This window comes from Gambusia affinis, linkage group LG05 (genome assembly GCF_019740435.1).
Source record: "Gambusia affinis linkage group LG05, SWU_Gaff_1.0, whole genome shotgun sequence".
In the NCBI taxonomy this organism is placed as follows: Eukaryota; Metazoa; Chordata; class Actinopteri; order Cyprinodontiformes; family Poeciliidae; genus Gambusia; species Gambusia affinis.
The window spans coordinates 31,162,314-31,175,882 of record NC_057872.1 but is presented as its reverse complement, the minus strand read 5'-3'; the positions used below and the strand labels follow the sequence as shown (position 1 = coordinate 31,175,882).

Below are 13,569 nucleotides of genomic sequence, written 5' to 3'. Positions count from 1 at the left end.
TCATGCTGCGGGACAGAGGCTGATGTTCCAACATGGCCTCTTGTCTCTGCATGCATCCTGCTGCAGAAACAGGCCTGGTTCTGGTCCCTGCCGGATCCTCTTCCCACGCTGCCAGAACACGGCGACCCGAATAAGAGAGCGGGAACCTGAACCTCCAGGTGACCGGCCCTGCTTTGTGTTCTGCAGGAGAGGATCCGATTCCTGCACCGGCACATCCTGAGCGAGAGGCTGTCTGTGGGCCGGGCCCTGAGGATGTCTGCGATCCGACACCTGGCCGACCGGACCGCCGGCGCCGGCACCAGTTGCTTGCAGGCGCTGCTGAGGCGGTACCTTCACGCCACCAGATAACCCAGATTATATCCAAACCAAACTAAATGTCCAGCTGAGAGCCGTTCATGTTTCTGTCTCAGGCTGCCAGGTGGAGGCTACCTGTCCTCCCTCACCGGATCCTCCTGCCTCACCTGTCTGGGCTGCAACGAGCCAATCAGGCAGAAGGACGACCGGACCGGCGTCTGTGACGTCTCAGGATGCTCAGGTGAGAAACAGACTGCGGCCCATCAGAACCGGGTTCGGTCCGGGGTCATCCTGCCGGGTCGGGGGCTGTTCTTGGTTTATTTTGTCAGTATTGCCGGTGGGGGGTCTCTGTTCTGAGATGAGATTCTAATGTCGTCAGAACCAGAACCTGGAGAAGATCGGATCATCTCATCCTCCAGAAGTCGCTGAAAGATAGAAGCTAAATATGTATCTTGTAAACTAAATATTTAGTTTGAAACTTTCTGAACCTCCATTTTTTTGACTGTAGCTTTATAAAAGACACAAAGGAATATTAATATTTCATCCTTCAGCTGCAGTTCAGATGTTTCTGTTTGTTTTCAGTGACTGACCTGAAAGTACCAGAAAATCCCAGCAGAACCTGAACGCACCCTGACTCTGGTTCTGATGTTTTCCAGGCGTTTTCTGTCGGACGTGTTTCCACAGCCTAGGAAACGTTTGCGCCGTCTGCAAACGACCTCCGACCTCCCAGGACGACGGCGAGGAGGAACTGTGAGTGTCCCGTCCGTCCCAGAACCGGCACCAGAAACACCAGCAGAACCAGAACCACTGACAGACCCGAACCATTCCAAACCCGACAGAACTGCAGAAAAACAGCAGAACCATCACATCCGACCCAGAACCAAACACACCTCCTGGTTCTGACCCGGTTCCTCCTGGTTCTGACCCAGTTCTTTCTGGTTCTGACCCGGTTCCTCCCGGTTCTTCCTGGTTCTGACCCGGTTCTTCCTGGTTCTGACCCGGTTCTTCCTGGTTCTGACCCAGTTCCTCCCGGTTCCTCCTGGTTCTGACTCGGTTCCTCCCGGTTCTGACCCAGTTCCTCCCGGTTCCTCCTGGTTCTGACCCGGTTCCTCCTGTACCCCTCAGAGACTCCAGTGATGATGAGCGGCTCCCCCTGTGGTCGGAGGCCCTGAACTCGGCCCGGTCGGCCCGGTCGGCCCAGTCTGAGATGCAGAGGAGCACCAGAGGTTCGGACAGCAGCGACTACGTCAGCCCTCACAGGTAACAGCTCGTCCAGGTGAAGCTCCTCCCACTTCTCTGTTCCTTCATTTTAAACTCCTGATTGTCTGTTTTCCCACTCTGCCTGCTGACAGTGAAGTAAACACGGCGTACCAGGACTGGTCCGGGTCTTCGGACTCCGACAGCGACTCCTACTCGTCAGAAGCCCTCACTGAGATCCAAGTTCAGACTCCGGGTCGTCATGGAAACCAATAGTCTGGTGTTGCAATGAACTGAATGTTAAGAATATTAAACATATTTTTACCTTCAGCTGAACTCCGTAGTAACGACGGAACGCTGCCACATTAAAACATTATTTTATAAACTCCTGGAGTCGTTCAGGTGGATCTGAAAGTCCCTCCTGTTGGTTCTGATCCGACTCGGTTTGGATTCTGGACTCTTCTTTGTTTCAGAGTTCTGGATGTGTGAGAAGAGGAGACCAGAGCTCTGCTTACGGCTGCTGCTGTTTCCTGTGACGCTGATAATTTACCAAAATCAAACGAAACTGAACTGAAAGACAAACGGCGGGAAAATCCCGGATCTGGATCTGGATCTGGATTCTTAAAATGTCTTTTTAAGAATTCAGACATTTAACAAAAAAACAAACTGTTTTAGGACAAACAACAACTTAACGAAGAAGAAACGATCTGCACAGTTAGCTCTAGGAAAACAGCAAATCCAGATTTTTGTAAAAACTCAAACTGGAAAAGAGACCAGTAAGGTTAAACTGGGGAATTCACGCTACAAACTACTAATGTTGCACCAGTTAAACCAGTAGAATCCTGACAGAAACATGTTCAGAAGGAAAATAAACGCCTTCCTTCAGTTTCAAAAAGAATATTTTGAACAAAATTTAATTTCTAAACTGAAAAAAGCTTGAATCTATGGAAGAGGATTAGAGACCTGGAAAAATATGAAAAGGAATTTTTACTTTTGATTTCAGAATTTTTTTTTTTCAGTGGCCCTGATGTTCTTCCGTACTATGGAACAACAATTGGGACACTGGAAGAAAAAAAGAAGAACTTTGGCTTTTTCTCAGGATTCTGACTTTAATCTTCTATACAAGGTAATTTTTCCCCAGTGGCACTATTTGTCTTCTATACAAAATCATTTATATTCAAGGTTTCAATGTTATTTTTCACATACTATTTTTTCTTTCAATTTTCTTTTTTCTAGTTAAAGACGTCAAGCTTTTTGGCCCCAGTTTAGTTCCATACATGTTGCCTTCACACCCTGAGCTTCAGCTTTATTTGACCAGATGTAACAAAAATCAGTTATTAATTTGTAAAAAAAAAAAAAAAAAGTACATTTTTCACACCTCCCAGTTGTGAGGGTGTGAATACTTTTCCCTGCAGTGAAAAAACAAAGCAGCGGTCCAGTTCGGACTGGTCCGCTCCCAGTTGGATCTGGGTGTGTCTGAGAGCCGAGGAGAGAAAACTGAGGAGAAAATCAGATAAAAGCCTCGGTGTGTGTGTGTGTGTGTGTGTGTGTGTGCGTGTGTGTGTGTGTGTGTGTGTGTGTGTGTGTCAGTGGGAGGACTCCGTGTCTCCGAACAGGAAACGTTCCGGACTTTTCTCTCCCCGTCGCTTCGCTCGTTTTTCGGATTTTTCTCGCGTCTTTTCGCCGCTGATCGAAGCTGCACGGATGGCGATCAAGGTGAGACCTCCTGACCTTTTGACCCCATGACCTGCAGCTGATCCGGCTGGACCCCTTCTGGTCCAGATGGTTCTGGTTCGGTGGCGTTTGCAGCAGATATTCTGTAAATGTTTCAGGTTTCAGCGGCAGCGCTTTAAGAGAAGATTTTTAATTATCTGATTCTGATTCATGATTTTTAAATTTAACCAGTAAATTAATGAATATTGGCTCATATTAGGAACCTCGTTATGCAAATGAGTCCAACAGAAATGGAAAGTGATTCAAACAGTTGCGTTCAAGAGCGGCAGATAAAAACGATCCAAAAACAGTTAAAAAAAAAATTATCCTGAAAACTAAAGTTTAATCCAATCGAAATATTTTATTTTGAAGGTTTACCAAGGTAGAGATGTGTAGATGTTTCTGCTGTAGGCTGTTGGTACTCATGGGTTCTGGTTCCGATCTGGATGTGGACAGTTCGGATCTTTGACATAATCTGACCCGGATTATGGTTCCGTGTGTGAAGTTTTTAAATGAAAATTATTTCAGCCGTTTGGATCTGATAAGGACACCAAATATAGTGTCCTTATCAGATATTATATATATATATATAAAAACAACAAATCTAAAAAATTTTTTCAAAAATGACTTGTTTCAGAAAAGCGACTGGTAAAAATTTTGTGATTTTCTCTTTCTCCTTAAAAAAAAAACCTGTAGTGAAAAAGGCAGCAACTAATCTAGTCACGTTTTATGAAAGAAGAGAATTGCGATCAATCAAAAATGATTATTTCATGAACGTGTGTTTTTTTTTTTTTTTTTTTTTTTTGGAGACTTTATGCCGAAATGGAAGCTGAGTGACGTAAACATCGACCAATCAGAATCCGACACGGAAATCCAGCTGCAGTACCACTGTTCCACCAAAGAGGGCAGCACTGAAACGATGTTAAGCTGAAATATTGCAGAATTAAACCAATGTACAAAAACATGAAAATTTGCACAGAAATAAAGAATAAATAATTTATTTAAACTTTTTATCAGCAAAAAATTTGATTTGTGTTTCAGTTACAGTTTAGACCGAAAATGTCAGTTTGTAACGAAATTTAAGATTTAAACTGAGCTGGGTAGTAACTAGTTACACTTACTCAGTTACTTTTACTTGAGTAACCTTTTGGATAAATTTACTTTTAGGAGTTTCTTTACTATGCTGTTTTTTTTTTTACTCTTACTTAAGTAATTTTATCATGAAGTATTTTTACTCTTTCCTGAGTAAAATTTCTGTATTTTCTACCCTGAAGGAAAAATAAACATGAAATCCACCAGACTCAGACACACACCTGCAGTTTCTATTAACGTTTCATCAGTTTTTACTGAAAGAAACTGATTTGGAAACAATTGATTTTGTCTGATTTTGTTATTTTTTGTTACTTACATAAATTATTGTCATCTTTGTCCTTAAAATACCAAAATCTCCACTTGTACAATTTGGTCTCTCTGATCAGGTCATTTTTAACCGTTGATCAGTTGTTCATACTTGAGTAAACTTTTTACCAAATACTTTTTAGTTTTACTTGAGTAGAAATATGTTGAAGTATTTCTACTGTTACTGGAGTTTAGGCTGTGAATACTCTCCCTTTGGGACGTATTTATACACTTTATCTGCTATAAGAAACTGATTTTGTTGCCGCAGCTTTGGGTTCTGCTGGCTGAACGGATCTTTTCAGGTTGGAACCAAAACAGTTCAGAGAATCTGTGCCGTTTCTGTGCAGTGAGCCAGACTGGTTGTCTGAATATTTTCAGATATGAGCGCGGATCGTGCAGACAGCCTGGAATGTTCTGCAGATCCTCTGAGGTCATCCTCAGCCGACCGACGCCCTCTTCACAGAAACATGCGGCTGATCTCATTCAGCTGTTTCAGCCCAAATACACAGAGGCCAGAACCCGACTGAAGGTTCTGGAGAAAAGGAAACCTGGTTCTGCTGGTTTGGCTCCATAAAGTCTCATCTGTCCGGTTGATGATTAGCTCTTCACACTCTGAAGAAAAGCAAATAAAAGTGCAGCTCTGAGGTTTCCTGGATCAGAGAAAACAAACGAAACCTGCGGATTGTTCCGTAAAACTTCCCGTCTTTCCTGGTGGAGGTGAAGCGGAAACGTGGGAAATCCAGAGATTCCAGTTTCCTTTGGGAATCCTGAAGTTGGTTTTAACTCAGTTTCATGTTCAGTCCATCAGAAACGCCTCACAGATTCTGAATTTAAAATCCTGCTGGTGACAGAAAACATGGAAAAAGAAAACTGGATTTAATCGAAACATTTCTTCTTCTTTTGAAGCTCAATAAAAATAATAAACAGAGAAAAAGGAAGATGTTTTTATAGATGCTCAAATTAGACTTTAAAGCTGGATGAAAAGGTTTTTGAGCAACCATTCTTTTTATTTATGATCATTTAAGTATTTAAAATACAGCTAATTATTAAAGCTCCAGCTTTACAACAGAAAATTAATTTTACAAATTCAACTTCAACATCTATTTTAGAGTAAACACTGATTTTCATTATGCATTGTTAAAAATAAAGCAAAAACACTGAAATATTCCTTTACCATAGGAGGCTTTAGACTCGCACAATAATAGAAAAATTGTTTTAGTATTTGTGTAAATAATTATTTAGTCAATATTTTTATATTATTTTTTATAATCTGAAGTAATCTACCTTGATTAATCGAAGTAGATGCACAGACTTTGCTTCTTCTCCAGTTATACACTTTGCTTCTTTGTTTTATTCATTTCCATTCTTTAGTTGCCAAGTGTTGCTAAAGTTTGGCAAATAAAATTGGAAATAACTTACAGAATTTTGGTCTCATGTTGTGTATTTTAATACATCAGATGTAGGAAACAGTGATTAACCTAAATATATATTTTTATTGCAGAATCTATCCAATGATTAGGATTATTTACTGAGTTCATTGCGCGCTTCCTCTGCATGTAGTTCGCACTTCATCCACTAGATGGCGTCAAATCGCCGCTTATAGCGACCTCAGTATGAGAGGCAGCTTATCAATCAACATTTTCAATAATCAGGCTCAAATATTGACCCTCTGACCAAAGCTCCGTGAACTGGTTGTTTATTTGTGAACATCTGAGCTCTTTTTATGCTGAAACCGTCAGTGATTTATTGATTATTGATCGTAATCTGATGCTGTTCAGTACTCGGAGCTGGAGCTGGCCATCAACACCATGGTGACGGAGTTCCACCGGGCGGCGGATGACGCCCCCACCATGAACACCACCCAGTTCCAGACCTTCATCTCCAAACAGATGCCGCTCCTCGCCAAGGTACCGATGACGTCACGCAGCATTGTCCAATCAGAGCAAGCCTCGCTCTAAGCCCCCGACCCTTAGTTGTAGTTTTTTTTGTTTTTGTTTAAATAATTCAGTTTTTATTTAAAACATTATTTAAATCCTATTAACTGTAAAGGAAACTAATTTTAAACTAATTTTCTAAATTAAATATTTAATTTATTATGTTGATCATTTAGGGCTGCACAGTGGTGCAGTTGGTAGAGCTGTTGCCTTGCAGCAAGAAGGTCCTGGGTTCGATTCCCGGCCCGGGGTCTTTCTGCATGGAGTTTGCATGTTCTCCCTGTGCATGGTGGGTTCTCTCCGGGTTCTCCGGCTTCCTCCCACGGTCCAAAAACATGACTGTCAGGTTAATTGGTCTCTAAATTCTCCCTAGGTGTGTGTGAGTGTGCATGGTCGTTTGTCTTGTATGTCTTTGTGTTGCCCTGCGACAGACTGGCGACCTGTCCAGGGTGACCCCGCCCGGAACACAGCTGGAGAGGAACCAGCAACCCTCCCGACCCCATTAGGGAAGAAGGGTGTAAGAAAATGGATGGATGTTGATCATTTCATTATTTGACGCAACTTACAGTTTGTAAAACTGAAAAAAAAAACAATAAAAGCATTAAAAAAACTAGATAAACATAGATAATAATAGTAATAATTAGTTATTTTTGTCCTTTAGAGGAAAGAAAAATAAAACCACGAAAAGTTGAAAACAAAAACTTATGATAACTAGATATACACTAAAGATTATATATTTTTATGATAAAATGAAAATATATATGATAACATAATGAAAAACATTAATGAAATGTTGATTAATGTTTCTAAAGATACTTAATATTTATAATTGCTATCGTTTATGCAAACATTTCCAGAATGTTTCTTTAATTTCAGTCATGTATATCCATGAAGTTTTCTAGCTCAGTTTCAATCTGCAGATAAACGAAGTTTGAACTCTGACATCAGTTCGTCCTGCTGCCTGCAGGGGGCGCTGTAGCTCCGCTCCCGCCTCCTCTACGCTGCATGGATCTGAATTCTTGGGACGTTTTGGGGTCCGACGTCACTTCCTGCTCTGAGTGTTTCCAGATGTGCTGCCTGACTTCCTGCTTCCTGTGTGCAGACGGCGCAGGGCGAGGACGGCCTGGACCGGGTTCTGGACCAGATAGGAGTCCAGAAGGACCAGAACATCTCCTTCGATCACTTCTGGTCGCTGATCCACCACCAGGCGGCGCAGCAGTTCAGCAGCGCACATAAAGAGAAGGGCGTCAAGTGCAACTGCCTGCCGCAGTGACACACCGGAGCCTGACCAGAGGGGGCGCTGCAGGACCGCAGGGACACGTGACGGTGTAGAAAAAACTAATTAAGTCATTGTTTGTGTTTCCATTTTAGAGGCGTGACGAACGCAGGACCAACTATGACTTTAGAAGATGGAAAATGAACTTAAATCAGAAAAGAACAAAAACAAAATCAAAGTACAGATTGTTTCTACATGAGCTTTACTGTGAAGGTACGGAGGACCAATGATGACATTAACATTCAGTCACTGAAATCAAAGTAATCCCACATTCTTGCCAGAAACCCATTTATACCTGATTATCAATAATTTTTTTCTGTGCAGCACTCCCAACAGCAACAATAAACTTTAAAACTGAAAAACTACATTTTATTCTGAAATGAAAAACAACAACAACTGATAAATTCACAAAAATTACATAAAAACATCAATGTTCAATTTAACACGTTCAGTGATTGTGATTTCTTTACAAATTATTGATGAAAAAACTCTTATTGATCAGTCAGTTGAACGTATGGAAGAACAAATGGGACAGATTAGAAAATCACAAACAGCTTCCTTCATTATAATCATTATTAATCAATAATAGTTTAATCCATATGGATTGTTGACTGTTCCTTAGTTGCTTATGATAAAGTAAATTGACTTTTGAAAAACCTTTATTCATATATTAACAAGTAACATTCATTATAAACAGTAAGTGAAATTACAGAAAATGTATTAGCATAAAATAGTTATGAAACTGTGAAATACATTTTTCTTATGTATAATTTTATACCAAACAGTTTTATTTTACTACATTTTACTTAGTAATATTTTAGTCATGTTTGACCCTCCGTACACCAACTGAAAAATGCTAAATTCATTTTTTAGCAGAACAAAATTAGACAAACATTCTGCTCTTTAAAAAACTACATTAAAATGTGACGCATTTATATATTTTTATGTAATCCTGTATTTTTATTGTTTCTTAGTTAATCTGTTTATTGGCACTTATGGGAGCCCCTTTCTAGAATGGCTTTTGTGTCTTTTTAATTGTGTATTTTTCTATTGTAATCAACCAATGTGGACTCCGTCTGTCTGACGTCATAATTAGCTACATTTATATTCAGGTTTGTTGCCTCTGATCTTCATAATCTAGATTTAACTGATAAAATGAGCAATAATCTGTTCAAACAACTGTTTTTAGAGTTTCTCTCCAGGCTGATTGAACCTTTTAGATCCAGGAGACGACGGTCCTCATTTATTCATCTAAAACTGTGACAATTTTAAAAATATTTTTATATTCAGTATGTTGTCATTAATCTGAAGATTAAAGGATTATTAATCTGATTTATGTCTGAGTCGTGCTTCTATACTCATACAGGATGATAATGTGGTAACTTGATGTTTCTGAATATAAGATGCTTCGACAGTGAACAAAGTGAAAAGTTAGACATTTTTAACCTGCTTTAATGAAAGATTTGATTACATATTTCAACAAATGATGCCAACAATCACAAAGTATTTATCCTGTGAATGAATGTTATTATTGTTACCAATTAGCATAAATAGGAAACCAATAACTTCCAGAAACTTACACCACAGACCAACGAGAAGAAGCAGCAACTAATTAGTGGTCGTGTTAAACTGAGTGGCATGTTTCCGCCTCGCAGGCAGGGGGCGCTGTTTCCTCCTGCTGCCGGTGGAAAATCTTCCCGTCAGGTTGAATCCTCCAGCTGAGCTTCACCTCCTCTGCCACTTCCTGCTCCTCCATCTTCTCCCTCAGCTGGAAATAAACAGTTTAACAAACCGGAGGAAAATAAACGCCAGAATCACTGAATTTTATTTTTTTAAATTCCACATTTTCTGAGTTGGAGTTTTAAACTCAGATGAATTTTGCAGGAAGTTTATCAGAAACAGGAAGGTTAATAACTCAGAGCTTTTCAAAGTAAGAACCACCAGGGGGCGCAGCGGGGGGCTCAAAAAGTTAGAGGAAAGAGGAGAAAAAAACCGCAAAAAATAATAAATTAAATCTTTAATGTTTCCTCATAATTTTTTGTTTTTTCAGTCATTAAAAAAATAAAATATGAGTTAAAATAATTGTCTTAGATGTTATTTCTGACTGTCTGCCAATCAAATTCATTCAGCTGCTTTGCTCCTGAAGCATAACAGCAACAAATGGAAACGTTTCAGAGCAGGACGCTGGTCTGAATAAAATGTGGAATAAAAGAAGAGTTTGGTCTGATTAACAGGTCTGTCGCAAAAACACATTTTGCTGGGTGATAAATTTTCCCAGAAGTTACTGTGATAATAAATTATAATATTGCTGTTTAATACTATTTTCCAGCAATAAAATTAAAGAACATATTCTCAAAAATCAATAAACTTTAAATTTGAACAAATATCTAACACCGGAACTTTAAGACATTTTAAATATCCAAAATAAACAAAACAACAGAAACAACAAACAAAGTGAATTATTGAGTCTCTGAACAAAACTTTTATCACCCAGAGAGAAAAAGAAATCATGCAAATGTTAATTACTGAATTTGTTTGAACTTATCATGCAATTAACTAGTCTTATTGTAACAGACATAGCTATTAATTAATATAAAATATTTCATATTTTCCTATGAAACAGGGGTTGTGATGAAAAATGTTATGTGGCTGTAGTCAGATCTGAGGCAGCATTCATTCCAAATGGATGAAGTATTTATTGAATAGTGAATGAAAACATTCTAAAAGTTGACATTTCTTCACACACTTTTGGAGCCGTTTGTGAAGCGCTGACCTGCTGCAGGATGGATTCTTGCACGGCGGGGTCGTTCAGGTCTGCAGATCCGGCCTGCAGACGAATCTTCAGCGCCCTGGTCGCTGACAGAACGACGTCTGCAGAGAAACGCAGGAACGCCCGATCAGCCCTGCAGGCTGGGATCCTGCAGAGCCGCCGGGGAAACTCACCGGCGCTGCAGAGGAAGCTGAAGCTGTCGCTGCAGGACCGCTGGGACCAGCTGCCGCTGGAGGAGTCCATCGTCACACAGTCGGTCTGCTCTGTAGTGGTCTGGGCGGCCCACGGCCAGTAGGAGGCGCTGCTGCCGTCGGACCACGCCCAGTCGGACCGGTGCAGGCCGATCCAGGCCACCGCTGGGGGTCTAATGTTGAACAGGTTGAAAGTGGAGTCAGGCAGGAGGGTGGTCATCTTGTAGTTCTTGATGACATCTCTGATGGAGGTCAGGTCTGTGTACGTTTCCCTGCAGTACGCCTGAGCATCAAACCAGCTCATCTTCTGCTTCACCAGGACGTCGTTGCCAGAGGAACCTGAAACAAGCAGCACGACTAAAACTAAACACATTCTTATTTTCATTCATTTAGGAGCATCTCCCCAAAAACTTGTACTGCAGTAAAAGTAAAATGTTTGTTTAAATGTTTGTTTTTCATTCAGTGAAGAATCCAAAAATTTTTACTCAAATAAAAGTAGAAGTAAATGTAACTAGTTACTATCCAAGAGTTTTCCCTGCTCAGAGCAACGCAAGTTCAGACAATCGGAGGAAATCAGGAGAGACTGAAGTGATTCATTCATAAAGTTCATATCAGAACAGAAAGAAAACTTTAAAACTCCTGATAAAATGTTCTGCTCTTCATGAAAGGAAACTAGAATTAACTACAAAATTCACTTTATATGAGAAATATTTATGTCAGCTGTTTGGTTTTTATCAAACATTGTCACATGGATGTCGCCATGTTGATTATGCTGCAATGCATTCTGGGTAGATGGTGTGTGTTAGGCAGCACTGTGCTTCTGTCCAGCCAGTTACGGTTACTGGTTCTTCATTTGAAGAAGAGGAGAAGCAAACGGAGGAAGAGGAGGGACTCGGCCGGAGAAGCTGCAGTTTGTGCTGCTGCTGATGGGAAATGCTAAACTGAACAAAGAGCAAAGAGCTGCTGATGGTTAGCATCTGGGTCAAACCGTTAGCTCCAATATATTACAATAAGGTGCTACACACAGGTGTCAAACTCCAGTCCTCAAGGGCCACTGTCCTGCAGATGTTAGATGTGCCACATGTACAAAACACTGGAATGAAATGGCTTAATGTGTAGATCAGTTCTCAAAAGCCTTGCTAATGACCTAATTACGCTTTACAGGTGTGGTGCAGCAGAGGCACATCTAAAAGTTGCAGGACACCGGCCCTTGAGGACTGGAGTTTGACACCCCTGTGCTACAAGGACTTAAAGAAAGCCATTCATTACCTTCCATCTGGTTCTCATTTCACTTTAGCACATGCTAATGGTTTTAGCTCTAACATGGAGCTAAATGCATGCTAATGGTTTTAGCTGTTTAATATTGTAAACAGTAAATCACAAGCTGCTCTGTTGTTTTTCATGAGATTTCTTATGTTCTTGTGAAAACTCATCTTGTGGACTGACTACGTTTACAACTGGTGTTTTCTTTTGATTCTTTTTAATCAAAAGATTTAAAAGTTTTGTTTTTAGTTTCTGGTGCATTATAACCTTCCCAGCATGCATTGCACAAGTAAAAAAATGGCGACTTCTGTAGGTGGAAAATTAGATAAAGTTATTCAGTGTCTGAAGTATTAATGAAGTTTTATGTAAGATAATCAACTTTTAGGTAAATAGAAGAATTAAAGCACATTAAGGCAACATCTAAGCGGACTGTTCATGTTCTCTCATGGAGAAGTGATTTCAGTGAACTGTGAGATTTAAAATGATCGTTCAGACGATAAACTGCTGATTTTACAGGAACCCGTTGCTACAAACATGAGAATAAATCTTCATCAGGACTCACCATCATAACATAAAAACTCGTTCAGGTCTCCACAGTCCTTGGCGGACCAGTACCCGCTTTTACTGAGCAACGTGCATTTCCGGTCCTGCGGCTCGTTGGAGCTCCACATGGTGAACATGGAGCCGCTGCTGCTGGGGGGAAGCCGGTTCTCATCCTGGGACCACTTCCAGCTGCCGTTAAAGAGTCCGATCCAGACCTGGGAGGTCCCCGCCGCCTGCCGGGCCTCGGTGCCGTTGGCGGCGTTCAGGATGGCGGCCAGGTCGGAGAACCTCTCCCGGCAGTAGGTCTGGGCGTCGCTCCAGTTCTTCGCCAGGCCGACGTAGCGGAACTGCCGGATGGTTTGAACCGACTGGAGATCAGAGACGGCCAGCAGGCCTGAGGGAGGAAGGAGGGAACTACAGCAACGAGCAACCAGCAACTTCAGGAGACACTGAACAGAACCAGGGTCGGTTTGGATCAGGGATTCGTGGCCGGGACTTTAACACGTTTATTTAGATAAATTGAACTCGGCAGTCAGAAGCTTGTTTCTGTTTCTACTCCAGGAATCTGACTGTAAATGGATGAGAAGCTGCTTCTCTTCTCTCCTTAATTTCTGCTAATAAATTATCTGATTGGATGCTGGGAAAAGCCTAAAACAGCATCTTTATGCTAGACATTAGCATTAGCTGCAGCTAATTAGCTGCTAATTAATTAGCTGCTAATGCATTAGCATTAGCTGGTAATGCAGTATTAGCATTAGTTGCAGCTTATTCTAATTAGCTAATGCTAATGCATACAGCATTTCTAAAGACGCTCCATGAATGATCAGCAGTTAATGAAACTGGAAAGTTTTTCAGAAAAATTCAGATTAAATTGGAGACACAGAAAGGAGACGATGCAGCTGATGGAGTCCGACCAGCCTGATCAGAACCCTTATGGGTCCCACAAACACGGAAATCAGGTCCTGATAGAGATGAACAATCGAGACACAA

At 41.0% G+C, this 13,569-nt stretch overlaps 2 protein-coding genes across 3 annotated transcripts in view; one reads left to right on the top strand and one right to left on the bottom strand.

Annotated features, from left to right (window-relative positions):
• The window catches only part of dcst2 (DC-STAMP domain containing 2), a 10,163-nt gene extending 8,336 nt beyond the window's left edge, over nucleotides 1-1,827 (top strand). The window contains exons 12-16 of one of the 2 annotated variants that reach the window (XM_044117327.1): nucleotides 187-326; nucleotides 411-535; nucleotides 951-1,044; nucleotides 1,420-1,554; nucleotides 1,647-1,827. In XM_044117327.1, coding sequence (XP_043973262.1) covers nucleotides 187-326; nucleotides 411-535; nucleotides 951-1,044; nucleotides 1,420-1,554; nucleotides 1,647-1,767 — 615 coding nt within the window. In that variant the 3' untranslated portion in view covers nucleotides 1,768-1,827. Of the gene's footprint in view, nucleotides 1-186; nucleotides 327-410; nucleotides 536-950; nucleotides 1,045-1,419; nucleotides 1,555-1,646 lie in introns of those variants that run through there. The other variant, XR_006370663.1, reaches the window with a different exon arrangement.
• A 7,419-nt stretch (nucleotides 1,828-9,246) lies between these two features.
• LOC122830917 (macrophage mannose receptor 1-like) lies at nucleotides 9,247-13,165 on the bottom strand. The gene is made up of 4 exons (XM_044116713.1): nucleotides 12,599-13,165; nucleotides 10,756-11,112; nucleotides 10,586-10,683; nucleotides 9,247-9,580 (listed from the first exon to the last, which is right to left on the bottom strand). The coding sequence occupies exons 1-4, from the start codon at nucleotides 12,714-12,716 to the stop codon at nucleotides 9,437-9,439; spliced, it is 717 nt and encodes a 238-aa protein (XP_043972648.1). The 5' UTR covers nucleotides 12,717-13,165; the 3' UTR covers nucleotides 9,247-9,436.
• Nucleotides 13,166-13,569: the final 404 nt, after the last annotated feature.

Excerpts from the sequence above, each read along its gene's own strand:
- LOC122830917 (XM_044116713.1), bottom strand. The coding sequence starts at position 12,716 with ATGTTCACCATGTGGAGCTCCAACGAGCCGCAGGACCGGAAATGCACG. Across the intron at positions 11,113-12,598 it reads CGAGTTTTTATGTTATGATG|GTTCCTCTGGCAACGACGTC; the intron begins GTGAGTCCTGAT and ends TGCTTGTTTCAG. Across the intron at positions 10,684-10,755 it reads CAGCTTCCTCTGCAGCGCCG|ACGTCGTTCTGTCAGCGACC; the intron begins GTGAGTTTCCCC and ends GTTTCTCTGCAG.